This window comes from Lolium perenne, chromosome 5, assembly GCF_019359855.2.
Source record: "Lolium perenne isolate Kyuss_39 chromosome 5, Kyuss_2.0, whole genome shotgun sequence".
Lineage (NCBI taxonomy): Eukaryota > Viridiplantae > Streptophyta > Magnoliopsida > Poales > Poaceae > Lolium > Lolium perenne.
Window position 1 is genome coordinate 66,454,048 of NC_067248.2, and position 14,111 is coordinate 66,468,158.

General features: G+C 45.1%; 1 protein-coding gene across 1 annotated transcript; it reads left to right on the forward strand.

The window, feature by feature from the left end:
• Positions 1-731: 731 nt before the first annotated feature.
• On the forward strand, positions 732-1,785 carry LOC139831507 (probable BOI-related E3 ubiquitin-protein ligase 3). Its single transcript, XM_071820800.1, has 2 exons — positions 732-1,151; positions 1,258-1,785. Exons 1-2 carry the CDS (start codon positions 732-734, stop codon positions 1,783-1,785), a joined length of 948 nt encoding a protein of 315 aa, XP_071676901.1.
• Positions 1,786-14,111: the final 12,326 nt, after the last annotated feature.

Genomic DNA, 14,111 nt, shown 5'->3' on the forward strand with positions numbered 1-14,111 from the left:
TACTAACACTACCAATGCAAAAATATAAGGTAAAAATTGATGCAAACTGCACTCATCATTGTAGTCGGCAAATCAATGGAAAAAGTGAACTAAATTGTCAAGGAGGGTGTAGCCTTGTAAAATGCACAACTTTAGGGATGATTTAGCATAAAATAGCAGGGTGTAACCGAAAATTTGCTATGTCAAAGGTCGGTCCCCTGCTGGCTGGGCCCCTATCTTTGCCATTTGGCTGAGACTAACACGTGTTACCTGAGCCCTGCATCGGCTTGAAGGGATGGTCAGACTGAGTGACATGGTCAAGATACATCTGTATGTTACAAAGTGTTTGTAGTCATGCCACGGGAACTAAATGCACCAATATTAGTGTCGTGTTGTGATTCCTTGTCCGTGTCCGATGGAGCGTGTACTCGAATTCAACCAGACCCAAACAGAGCCAACTATTTTGGTGGAGGGAAAATGGAATAAAAATCATGGGAGATCTGAACGGAAATCATAAATAAATGGAAATTTCTCCTAAAAATGAATTGGATTAATTGTGGCCATCTTATATTTAGCAGTTTTCTTACTGTAGGGGCCCAGCTGGAAACGACAACGAGAACGTGGAGGCCAGCTCAAACCCCGGTCATCCACCATAAATACGGCGCGCTGCCGGTCAAACATCGATTACGTCACCCTTGACCCTTGGTGCTATATATAGGCGCCTGTAGGCGGACTGCAAGAGCACAACAGACATGGCCATTAACTCGCAGCGCCTACGCCAGATGATACTCGGCACCGGCGACCACCAGCCAGCCCCTGCTCCAACTTGGCTTCGTTTCAACCAGGTGGGTACCTCCACCGCCGCTGCTATGCCTACTAATTATGCAACCGTGGTTCCCGGCCAGCAGGGATACCAGTCGTCGTACATGGTCACGCCACTGCCGCCTTCTACATCGCTAGTGGAAGAGCAGGACCAGTACACTGAGTTCCTGGCGCTGGCTGCGGTTGACCTGGCGAAGAGGGGCGCAACGCTCCAGGGTACGCTGCGTTCGCACAAAATGGTCGCCGGATATAAGAGGAAGCGCGACGAGCGGTTGGTGCCGGTTCTTGGAGTGCCCCACGGGCAGCAACAACAGCAGACCATTGTTGTCGACGACCTCCTCCTAAACCAAGTAAGTCCTATGTATGCATGTTCACCAAATAAGTATATACTTTCTTTGTGTTCCATGCTCACTCGTGGATCTAACTTTTGTTACTCTTGTGTATCAATCGATGCAGGCGTCCAAGATGTGGGAGGTTCTGGCGAAGCAGAAGCAGAGGCACATGAGGCTGATCACCTCCGCCGCGGAGGATAGGGCGGCCAAGCAGCTCAAGGCCAAGGACGAGGAGATGAAGTCTATCTGGGTCAGGAACATGGCGCTCCAGGACCAGGTCAGGATCCTCCAGAGGGAGGCCCAGGCGTGGCGCAACATCGCTAGGTCCAAGGAGGCAGCTACCAGCGCGATCCGCGATGACCTGCAGCGTGCGCTAGAGCAGGCGGTCCGTGGCCGTGCAGTTGATGACGCTAGTTCGTGCTGCTGGGGGGGTAACCAGGTAGCCTTCCGCAGGGATGACGACTATGAGGTGTCGAAGCCGGAGGCGGCAATGAGTTTCGGGAGGTGCAAAGGGTGTGGCCAGGGTGAGGCCATGGAGCTGTTGCTGCCGTGCAGGCACCTTTGCATGTGTGTGCCGTGCGCGGCCATGGCGAAGGCATGCCCTGCGTGCGGATGCACCAAGACCGACAGCATCTTCGTCAACTTTTCCTGATGTGGGGAAGCAATAGTTCTAGAGTTGATGTTTTTTGTTTCATCTAATGAAACTTTTTAGCATCGACTATGTTGTTTGTATCCTTCCATGTTTTTCATTCTAGACTGGATGGGGATGGTAGGGCGATGGTTGAATGACGTCACTTAGAAAGGATGAGTTTCCCCTCTTTTCTTTGGTTTAATTTTATCTTTTATTTCCTTATGTTGTTGTATGAATTGTTTGAAATCGAATTAAATATATCATATATTTGCTACCTCCCTTAAATTGTTTTTTATGAATACATGCATGTGTGCGATGGTAGCATAGGAGGTGTGCACGATGATGAGTGTTTTCCGGCGACTTCGGTGACTACCTACCGGAGACATTGGAGATAGCGTTGGAGACTTTGTAAATGAGGAAGATGGTATTTTCGACCATTAGAAGGTGGACGAGGGGTGAAGAATGTCACCTGGCGGCGCATGGGAGGAAAGAGTTCAAACGGTCCAAAAGACCGATTGAGTTTTACAAAGTTCCTCGGACAGTAAAGGGGTATGCTCTAACATTCATGCAATTAAAAGCATAAAAAGGATATTATTAACTGCGGTTAACGAGGTGATGGTGGGCAAACATCGTGTGGACTGGGGGTGCATGGTAGGAAAGGCTAGATAGAGTTAGCCTTTATGGATCTTGCTTTCACTACAACATACTTGGGTTTCGCTGATGATTTGACTTCGTCAGCGCATGTCCAAAAACCGTCATAGAGACATGTTGCTGACGGTTTGGAATTCCGTGGGCAACCTCGCGTCACAGATGGTCGGGCCGACTGTTTGGCCTGCCCGTCATGGATCCATGACGACTTTGTGCTATTCTAGAGCACACCTTTCCCGGTCTGCTGTGACAGTCGTGGCCATCGAGGGATTCCTATCCCCTGGTCGGATCCTTGGAAGTATTATGTCAGTGATCGATTGGCCTATCAATTCAATGAAGCGGAATGGGGAAAGAAACAAAAGTCATATCCAATAGTCCAGATGCATAATTCCGTTTTATGAGGAACACCGAAGTATGAGTTCTCTAAATTCATACCATCACCAAAATAACATAATTTTGTGTCTACTAGCTAGTCATAGTGTTTTGCAATTGGCCTACTCGATCATGATTTGTTTTTTTACCATTGGAGCTTGTTGCAGTGACCTCACTTTAAAAAGTGCAAGTCCCTGTGCATTAGTGCTAGTCCCTGGATCGAACTGCCGGCACACACAGTTTAAGATGAAATACCAAGTAGCAAAGATCTTCATTACAACCTAAGATCAAACGGAAAGCAAAAGGGATAGCATAAACATAAATCAGAGTTCAACATCAAACGGAAAGCAAATAGCATGGAGTACTCTTCCTTCACGGATGCCACATGCAGACATGTTGGTCAAACACTCGTGATCCTAACATCTTCTTCAGCAGTTAGGGATACCTGCAACATCAAACATTGCAGCTCGAAGGAATCAATATATTTGAAATTGTATTGGCAAGGACACTTTTGGAGACTCAAAAGGCATCCTACACCTACGTGCACATCTGGCAGGTAGATCTCAGGTTCATTTTGCATAAAGCCAATTTTTCCCTATCATTTATGAAAACATTTTCTTTCATTCTAATTAACAGTAACATTGGTAAAACCCCAATGTACCAATTAACAGTAATATTGGTAAAGCCCCAATGTACCTTTCCTACCCATGTTCACCCACCTGATTTTATTTAAGAAATTGGGATGAGGAGATCTTCGAACAAGTGACTTGTCAGTTCGCTCAAGTTGTCCATAACCGGGGACTCGGCTAAGTACTTAGATTTTACACTCTCTAGAGGTTGTACACCTTTACCCACATGGCTAGGTCAATCCTTCTACCTCGTTGCACATTTTGCTAGAGGACAGGTGTAGACCGTGGCCGAGACCTTCTGTGTGCAAACACCCGAACCATTCCCTAAGGGCCCCGTTCCACCTACAGTATCCCCTCTACCACCACCTGGCCCCTAGGATCCGGGTTCATACAACATACTTTGTCAAGCCAGAGCCATAGTAGCATGTGGTTGTACGGGAAGCTAATGAGCAAGGTTGTCTACAATCTCTTTAAGCCTGGGTGACTTCCCGCAAGTGTGCACTAGCACTAGGGTCTTGCCCCTGATACAGCCATCCTCTCCATAACTCCACCATTCACCCAGGTAATTCATTAAACTTAGTTGTTTTTCCTTAACCTCTATCAAAACCTTTTCCATGACATAGCAGGTAACAACTAAATTTAATGGCGGCTAAGGGAGTCTAGGAGTGGTGTAGCTAAACTACTAGGATTTAATAGCAAGCAAAAAGCATAAACCCTAGACATGTCTACTATAAAAATAGTACAGTGCAAGAATTAAAACTGGAACTTTTGGTGTGTGTCACTTGCCTTTCTCAAAGGGAGGAGTTGCAATCTTTGTAGTCACAAAGGTTGCACCTGTCACAGTCGCAATCTACAAGCATACATACATAGCACCATAAACACAATACAAAACACAAATGCACAAACATAGACATGAGATGCATATGGGATTCACACAAGTGCACTCCATTTATTGTTCTCTGGTTGTCACTACATGCATGATGCCATGATCAAGTTTTATGGTTGGTTGAATTATCGTGAACCTTCTATGTCGCACTAGCGAAGGGCAACTACCCTTTAATTGTAAAAGGTGTTTTGGTACAGTAGACAAATGATGGTTTTGGTACTACTGGACAGAGGGTAACAATTGCAAGCATATGCAAAAGTAATCCCCCGAAAAAGGTATGTAGATCTCATTTTATGGGCGAAGTACTACGATTAGGCATTTAAATATGAATGAATCTCAAACTTCTGTAAGTCCATGTTTTATTGTTCCAAAATGTTCCTTATATTTTTTTAGGATTCCAACGATATAAAGTTTGTAATTTTTGGACAAGCGGAGCTCTGGTTATGATTTTTATAATGCGCGGAATATCGAAATTCTAATTAAACGCAATCTAGGGTGGTGCCAGGACAAGTGGCGCGTTCCTATTGGTGCGTACCCCTTCGCGCGGATCACGCTCTCCTATCTGTTGGATCAACATAGCGTCTACGGCTGAGATTTATTGATTGAATTGGGAAAGAAATAAAAAGAAACAAAAGAAGGTGCTCACGTGGCGCTGACTGGACGCTCGCGTGGCGATGACGTGGCCACCCTTTTTTTCTTTTCTATTTCTCTTTTTTCCTTAGTAGTAAATATGCCCATGCGTTGCATCGGGGACAGATAAGTTTGCATACATATGTTATTCCTAGGCACAGGTACACTAGACTTTCTTTATTATTAGATGGTTAATAATAAAATTATATTATTAAATCTCCATGAAATTTCCGACTGCAGTAACCCCCGAGTTGAATGTTGGCTAATAGCGATGCTTCTTTTCTCATGCATGTGTTTGACTCACAAGTCACATCCACTCACAAACGCATATATATTTTACTCCTACAACTCTCTATTTTTTTCCTTTGAGATGCTTAGCATATAGAATTGCCTAGAGCATCATCCTCGTTCAGAATAGAAGAGGATCCCACGCACGTGCTGCCGAGCGCTTATCACGCAGCAACAGACATGTAAGGGATTGGCTCAGGAGGGCTTGCAATATGGTGCAGCAACAACAAAACAGAGGAATCTAACAACGTATATACGTCCAGCTAGCTTTGAGTAAGACCAACTGTTAACACACAGTCAAAGGTAGCCACATCTAATATTGATACTCGTATCCAGCTTCACTACATCATTGTCACACCGTAGACAACAGCTTACATCACCAAGGAATGCAAACGCTCATCTTGCATCACCTCTTAAATCAAAACAGAAGCGACCAAGCAACCACCACATTCATCTTGCAAAACCCAACATCCAACGTACCATGACTCTCACCATATGTTGCCGCGGTAAAGCTGACCTCTCTGTAGATGCTGCCCGCCTCTTCGTCATCACCCTGCTGCTTTACCTGAGCGCCAACGATCAGCACTCCATTGTTCCCTTCCACGACAAGAACATTGCGCGAGAGATCAATGGACCCGTCATCGGAGAGAGCCGTAGCAACGTCTTTACATTCCAGCAAAGTGGCATTCTCATCAATACTGGCAGTACGTGCGACAAACTTCACACTGAAATCGGTTGATCCTTCTGCAAACCAGACATTTATTTGGGCCTCCAATGCCAAACGGAGATGTGCATACTTGAATTGCAGTGTGCTGCGCGGACCCGACACCATCTCCTCCAGAAGAGAGCCGACTCTGTACCCTATGATGCAGTTATAATCGAAGAATTCACCACTCAACAGCTTATCTTCAGAGGGCCTGATCCCTTTGACTCGTAGCTCAACCTCAAATAAAACAGGGTCAATCAACTGGACTGCACGGCTTGGACCATTGAGGACCAGAGATGAATCCTGGACATATTCATAACATTAATTAAGATACGTATAACATATGGGAACATGGACATATAATCAACCACTTGCCATCATAATGTTGATATAACATATGAGAATCCTATTTTCCTTTATAAAATTGTCAAGTGGAGATCCGAAAACGTGTATGACGTGCAGCTTCACTATAAGTATCAAACCCTCTAAACAAATGACTGTGAAGAATGTCCCAAACCTAATAGATGAGTATATTGCTGAATATGTCAATGACAGCAGAAATTTCAATAAAAATGTCAGAAATGCATCCAACGCTCTAACCGAGACGCAAGAGAAATTGTTAAACCAAAGCATATCATATCAAATTGCTGAAATGAAACAGTGCGATGCATCTAAGTTTGGGCTGATCTTTCATTTCCTTTCATGTTTAAACTACTGAACTAATACTAGATGATTATGCCACATCGATATAACTCAAATATGTGATTGCACGACTAATAATGTGGTGAGAAAACCTAATGTAGTACAGTAACATTTAGCACTTATGATTTGCAAGCTAACTAGCTCGAAAGTACAGAGATACTTTACCACAAAATTACACTCTCTTCTCCTAGGAACCAAGATCCATCATGCAAAAAAGTTAACCCCATGCAGAAATAGTAGTAGTGATGAAGCCGATGAACTGTGGAGGTACCTGTTCCGTGAGCGTCTGACAGTTGCTCCTGGCACGCTCAAAGATATAGTTGCGGTTACGGTCCACGGAGTCGCGCACAGCGATGAAGCCATACACATCTATCGGCCAGCACGTCATAGTACCCTTCAGTTCGACCATCTTGACGGAAAATATCTGCAGCGCGCTTTCAAGCCTAGGGTAGCTCGGAACTGGCCCCATGGTAAACTGCACAGGCCCTACCTGAGCTGCATCCATCCACAAATTGAACCTATCAGTATGATTCTGGTATTCAGCAAATTCCAAAACATAAACACTATCAAAGATTGGGATCATCAGTGATCATGGCTAGTCATGGGGAAGTCTACTCACTCCTTTTGTCGACGCTGCCATAGTAGTCGGACCATGTGCCCGCCCAATTGTCTCGCCACTCAGCAAGCTCCGCGAGCATCTCTCGCTCTTCCTCGTCGTCATTGTCCCGCGGCCTCTTTGATTGATCGTTCACCGTCTCCTGATGTCCCTCTGCCGGCAACCTCTTGTGGCCGGCGCATGTCTCCATCTCCCCCATCTCTATCCCTCCCGTGGCCTCCTCCTCCTCCATTTTAGTCGCCGCCGCCGCTGATGCCGGTTCTAGGGTTAGAGGCCGCCCTGTTGTTCTCAACCCTCTGTAAATTGGGTGGCTTGCCCCCTCCGCCTGCCGACCTGTCAAGGTCGCGCTAGGCCTAGCGGACAGGATGGAAGAGAGGGGCCTCAGGCCATCTCCAACTGCGATCCAAACCGGACACGTTGGGCCGTCCAGTCGTGGCAGTGCGTCCAACATGGAAACACAGCGCAAAACCCCAACAATAAAACCGCAAAAAAAAAATTAAACTAAGGTTCATTAAACTTAGCTCTAGTTTGGGCAAATTTACATAAAAGAAAGCCGTAATGGGCTTTAACTAAAAAAAACCTAGGGTTTGGGACGCAGTGGCCGTCGGCGCGCCACCTACTCTCAATAGTACTACTCGTCGTCCTCACCGTCGATGAGGACGACGCCCCCGGCAGGGACGCGTTGTTCCTGCTGGACACGCCGGACGGCGCCGGGGACGTTGGGCGCGCCGGGGACTCCGGCCAGGGCGACCACTGCGCCCTTTCCCAGGCGGAGTGCGGGTCCACAGGGCTCGCCGGCCTGTGCAGGCGTGCCAGCCACGCTGCCCCCTTCTCCCGCTGCTCCGCCGCAACAGCCTCAAGCTCCACCTCGTGCTTGAGGCGGAGGAGGCGCTCCTCCTACTGGAGCGCGGCCTGGCGTGTGGCTTCCTCCTGCCGGCACGCCATGGCGAGGAACGCCCACGCGTCGGTGTCCTCCTTTGATGAGGACATCCCTACCTCACTACTACCTCCGTCATTACAAGCTGAAGATGACCCTGCTGTGAAGCTCAAGACCAATAAAGTTAGGATTGGACCAATGACACGAGCTCGTGCGAAGCTACTTAAACAACAGGTGAACTTGTTCCTTAGTGATACTTTGATCGACGAGAATTGTATACTGCCTAAGTCATATTACTTATGTATGATCAGGTATGAAGAGGAACCAAGCATCGCACAAGGAGGAGAGGAGCTGCTGGACCAGAAGATGGACGTGAAGCTGGACATGGAGCTGGACATGAAGACATCCCATGGACGCGCGAGGGAGGAGCGGGAGGAATGCGCGAGAGGAGAAGATGCTGTCCAGGCCGGTGCCAGATCCGGCCCGACCGGCCGTGCCGCCGGACCATCCGGTCCCAGGCCCGGTCCGACCGGATCCTGCGCCGGACACGCCCGGTCCAAACCGGCATTGGCGCTTGTGCCAACCGGGTGACCATCCAGGGGCTTTGGAGCCTTGCCCGGTCACCACCGGCGCCTGGCCTGGTTCCGACCGGCCAGCCCGATCCCAGACCCGGTCGACCGGTCCCCAGACCGGCCGAGTCCGAGTCTGTCTCGACCAGATCTATTCTGGGTCGGTTATTTCCGTACTTTTTTCGACCTGAGGTCGTCCCGAACGCCTATATAAGTCCCTGGGACGCCCCCAAAGTTGCTTTAGACCACGTTTAAGATGAACCCTAGTTCTTAGTTGTTTGCTCTGCAAAACTATTGAATACTACTCTCCAATTCGCATCGATCTAGAGTTTTATGCTACTGAAAGTTTGTGTGTGATTTGCTGTTCCATTGGGGATTAGAAGATTGCAATTTACCGCTTCGTGGTCGGCGGCTACGTGCGCAAGTGTGTGGAGTTGCGAATATCTTTCAGGGTTGAGATCTGTTGCATTGGCTACAGGAATCATTCGAGAGACGTCGTCGGCGTCATACAAGTTATCTACACCATATCATCGATTTCCTCTGCTGCATTCACCGTTGTGTTCATCACCACCGTCGCTTACTGAGAAGATCGGGCAACCCCTTATCATCTTGGTATCAGATTTCAGCGTTTCCTCGGTAAGCCATCCACAATCCACCCCATAGTTGAGTTGTGAGTGTTTTCCTATCCAGAAAAAGCCAAAAAAAAGTTAGGGTTAAGGTTTGGCATAGCCTTAGATTGCACTAATTTTGAGTTTTAATTGCTTTTAGTAGTTATTTTTGCGTAACTTTATCTTTCTTCTAGTAGAATTGTTATGGTTTGTGTTTCTACATTATCTAGTTATATCTTGTGGTGTTAGTTTTTGTTTACTCCGAGTCCCCATAGCTTACAGTGTGTTTGTCCAAACCATAGACATAGTCTATCGATATAAGTGACTACGAACTTCCCCAGAAGAGACTAGTTTTACCGCTCGACAGGCTGCTCATTAGGGTTTTGGTGCTTTGCATATCTTGTTGGCCGTGTTATCAAGGAGTTGTGTCAAAAAAAAAAAAAAAAGAAGCAAAAAGAGCTACATAGCTGCGTGTGTTACAAAAAGAAAAATACAAAAAGAAAAGTGAAGGCCTAAGTTTTCTTTAACTGCACCTGTAGTTGGGCAATCTTGTGCCTGTCTTGTTGAGCTTTGCTAGCGTCTCTCGAGTGCATTGCAACCTTTCATCCATATAGTTGCATTGCCACATTTATCGCCTTGTGTGAGTATCGTTGGTTGTCTACGGTCAGCGCTAGAGGTTTTATTGGTGCAAATAGATAGCCTACCTACAGCCCCACATATATCTGATACGCGTAGATGCACACGTCCGTTGGGAACCCCAAGTGGAAGGTATGATGCGCATAGAAGCAAGTTTCCCTCAGTATGAAACCAAGGTTTAATCGAACCAGTAGGAGCCAAGAAGCACGTTGAAGGTTGATGGTCGCGAAATGTGATGCGGCGCAACACCAGGGATTCCTGCGCCAACGTGGAATCTGCACAACAAAACCAAAGTACTTTGCCCCAACGAAACAGTGAGGTTGTCAATCTCACCGGCTTGCTGTAACAAAGGATTAAACGTATCGAGTGGAAGATGTTTGCAAAGAAAACAGTAAACACAATTGCAGTAGATTGTATGCTATGTAAAGAATAGGACCGGGGTCCACAGTTCACTAGAGGTGTCTCTCCCATAAGATAAAAGCATGTTGGGTGAACAAATTACAGTCGGGCAATTGACAAATAGAGAAAGGCATAACAATGCATATACATGATATGATAAATATAGTGAGATTTAATTGGGCATTACGACAAAGTACATAGACCGCCATCCAACTGCATCTATGCCTAAAAAGTCCACCTTCAGGTTATCATCCGAACCCCATTCAGTATTAAGTTGCTAAGCAACAGACAATTGCATTAAGTATGGTGCGTAATGTAATCAACAACTACATCCTTAGACATAGAATCAATGTTTTATCCCTAGTGGCAACAGCACATCCACAACCTTAGAACTTTCTGTCACTGTCCCAGATTTAATGGAGGCATGAACCCACTATCGAGCATAAATACTCCCTCTTGGAGTTAAGAGTACAAACTTGGCCAGAGCCTCTACTAATAACGGAGAGCATGCAAGATCATAAACAACACATAAACAATAGATTGATAATCACCATAATCATAGTACTCTCTATCCATCGGATCCCGACAAACACAACATATAGAATTACATATAGATGATCTTGATCATGTTAGGCAGCTCACAAGATCCAACAATGAAGCACAACAAGGAGAAGACGACCATCTAGCTACTGCTATGGACCAATGGTCCAGGGGTGAACTACTCACTCATCACTCCGGAGGCGATCATGGCGATGAAGAGTCCTCCGGGAGATGAATCCCCTCTCCGGTAGGGTGCCGGAGGCGATCTCCTGAATCCCCCGAGATGGGATTCGCGGCGGCGTCTCTGGAAGGTTTTCCGTATCGTGGCTCTCGGTACTGGGGGTTTCGCGACGGAGACTTTAAGTAGGCGGAAGGTCAACGCGGGGGGCCACACGAGGTGCCCAGGGGGTAGGGCCGCGCGGCCAGGGCTTGGGCCGCGTCGCCCTAGCCCCTGGCTGCCTCGTGGCCCCACTTTGTTATCTCTTCGGTCTTCTGGAAGCTTCGTGCAAAAATAGGACCCTGGGCGAAAGTTTCGTCCAATTCCGAGAATATTTCCTTACTAGGATTTCTGAAACCAAAAACAGCAGAAAACAGCAACTGGCTCTTCGGCATCTTGTTAATAGGTTAGTTCCAGAAAATGCATAAATATGACATATAATGTGCATAAAACATGTAGGTATCATCAATAAAGTGGCATGGAACATAAGAAATTATCGATACGTTGGAGACGTATCAGCATCCCCAAGCTTAGTTCTGCTCGTCCCGAGCAGGTAAAACGATAACAAAGATAATTTCTGAAGTGACATGCCATCATAATCTTGATCATACTATTTGTAAACATATATAATGAATGCAGCGATCAAAACAAAGGTAATGACATGAGTAAACAAGTGAATCATATGACAAAGACTTTTCATGAATAGTACTTCAAGACAAGCATCAATAAGTCTTGCATAAGAGTTAACTCATAAAGCAATAAATCAAAGTAAAGGTGTTGAAACAACACAAAGGAAGATTAAGTTTGAGCGGTTGCTTTCAACTTATAACATGTATATCTCATGGATATTGTCAACATAAAGTAATATAATAAGTGCAATATGCAAGTATGTAGGAATCAATGCACAGTTCACACAAGTGTTTGCTTCTTAAGGTGGAAGGAGATAGGTAAACTGACTCAACAATAAAAGTAAAAAGAATGGTCCTTCAAAGAGGAAAGCATCGATTGCTGTATTTGTGCTAGAGCTTTTATTTAAAAAACATGAAACAATTTTGTCAACGGTAGTAATAAAGCATATGAGTTATGTAAATTATATCTTACAAGTTGCAAGCCTCATGCATAGTATACTAATAGTGCCCGCACCTCGTCCTACTTAGCTTGGACTACCGGATCTTTGCATGCCATGTTTCAACCAAGTGTCACAAAGGGGTACCTCCATGCCGCATGTACAAAGGTCTAAGGAGAATGCTCGCATTTTGGATTTCTCGCTTTTGATTATTCTCAACTTAGACATCCATACCGGGACAACATGGACAACAGATAATGGACTCCTCTTAAATGCATAAGCATGTAGCAATGATTATTATTCTCATATGAGATTGAGGATATATGTCCAAAACTGAAACTTCAACCATGATTCATGGCTTTAGTTAGCGGCCCAATGTTCTTCTCTAACAATTTTGCATGCTCCAACCACTAAAATGATAGATCCTTCAGACAAGACGGACATGCATAGCAACTCACATGATATTCAATAATAGTTGATGGCGTTCCCCAGAAGCATGGTTATCGCACAACAAGCAACTTAATAAAAGATAAAGTGCATAAGTACATATTCAATACTACGATAGTTTTTAAGGCTATTTTGTCCCATGAGCTATATATTGCAAAGGTGGATGATGGAATTTTAAAGGTAGCACTCAAGCAATTTACTTTGGAATGGCGGAGAAATACCATGTAGTAGGTAGATATGGTGTACACAAATGGCATAGTGGTTGGCTCAAGGATTTTGGATGCATGAGAAGTATTCCCTCTCGATACAAGGTTTAGGCTAGCAAGGTTATTTGAAGCAAACTCAAGGATGAACAGGTGCAGAAAAACTCACATAAAAGACATATTGTAAACATTATAAGACTCTACACCGTCTTCCTTGTTGTTCAAAACTCAATACTAGATATTATCTAGACCTTAGAGAGACCAAATATGCAAATCAAATTTTAGCAAGCTCTATGTATTTCTTCATTAATGGGTGCAAAGCATATGATGCAAGAGCTTAAACATGAGCACAACAATTGCCAAGTATCACATTATCCAAGACATTTTAGAATTACTACATGTAGCATTTTCCAATTCCAACCATATAACAATTTAACGAAGAAGAAACTTCGCCTTGAACATTATGAGTAAAGCCTAAGGACATATGTGTCCATATGCAACAGCGGAGCGTGTCTCTCTCCCACAAAGTGAATGCTAGGATCCATCTTATTCAAACAAAAACAAAAACAAAAACAAAAACAAACCGACGCTCCAAGTAAAGAACACAAGATGTGATTGAATAAAAATATAGTTTCAGGGGAGGAACCTGATGATGTTGTCGATGAAGAAGGGGATGCCTTGGGCATCCCCAAGCTTAGACGCTTGAGTCTTCTTAGAATATGCAGGGGTGAACCACGGGGGCATCCCCAAGCTTAGAGCTTTCACTCCTCTTGATCATAGTATATCATACTCCTCTCTTGACCCTTGAAAACTTCCTTCACACCAAACTTCAAGCAAACTCACTAGAGGGTTAGTGCACAGTTAATAATTCACTCATTCAGAGGTGACACAAACATTCTTTACACTTCTGGACATTGCATAAAGCTACTGGACATTAATGGATCAAAGAAATAAATCCAACATAGCAAAAGAGGCAATGCGAAATAAAAGGCAGAATCTGTCAAAAACAGAACAGTCCGTAAAGACGAATTTAAAGCTGGCACCAGACTTGCTCAAATGGAAAAACTCAAAACTAATGAAAGTTGCGTACATATCGGAGGATCACGCTCGTAAATTGGCAGATTTTTTCGAATTTTCTACAGAGAACTGTGCCCAGATTCGTGACAGACAGCAATGCTGTTTCTACGCAGCGATCCCAAATATAACATCAACTTTGACATAGAAACTTTACTTGGCACAAAAACTTGATAAGGAGAGGTTGCTACAGTAGTAAACAACTTCCAAGACTCAACAAAACAAAAAATTGCT

What these genes read in the sequence shown, in the direction of transcription:
- LOC139831507 (XM_071820800.1), top strand. Translation starts at nt 732, where the DNA reads ATGGCCATTAACTCGCAGCGCCTACGCCAGATGATACTCGGCACCGGC. An exon ending in ACGACCTCCTCCTAAACCAA is followed by an intron (nt 1,152 to 1,257) that starts GTAAGTCCTATG and finishes CAATCGATGCAG; the next exon opens with GCGTCCAAGATGTGGGAGGT.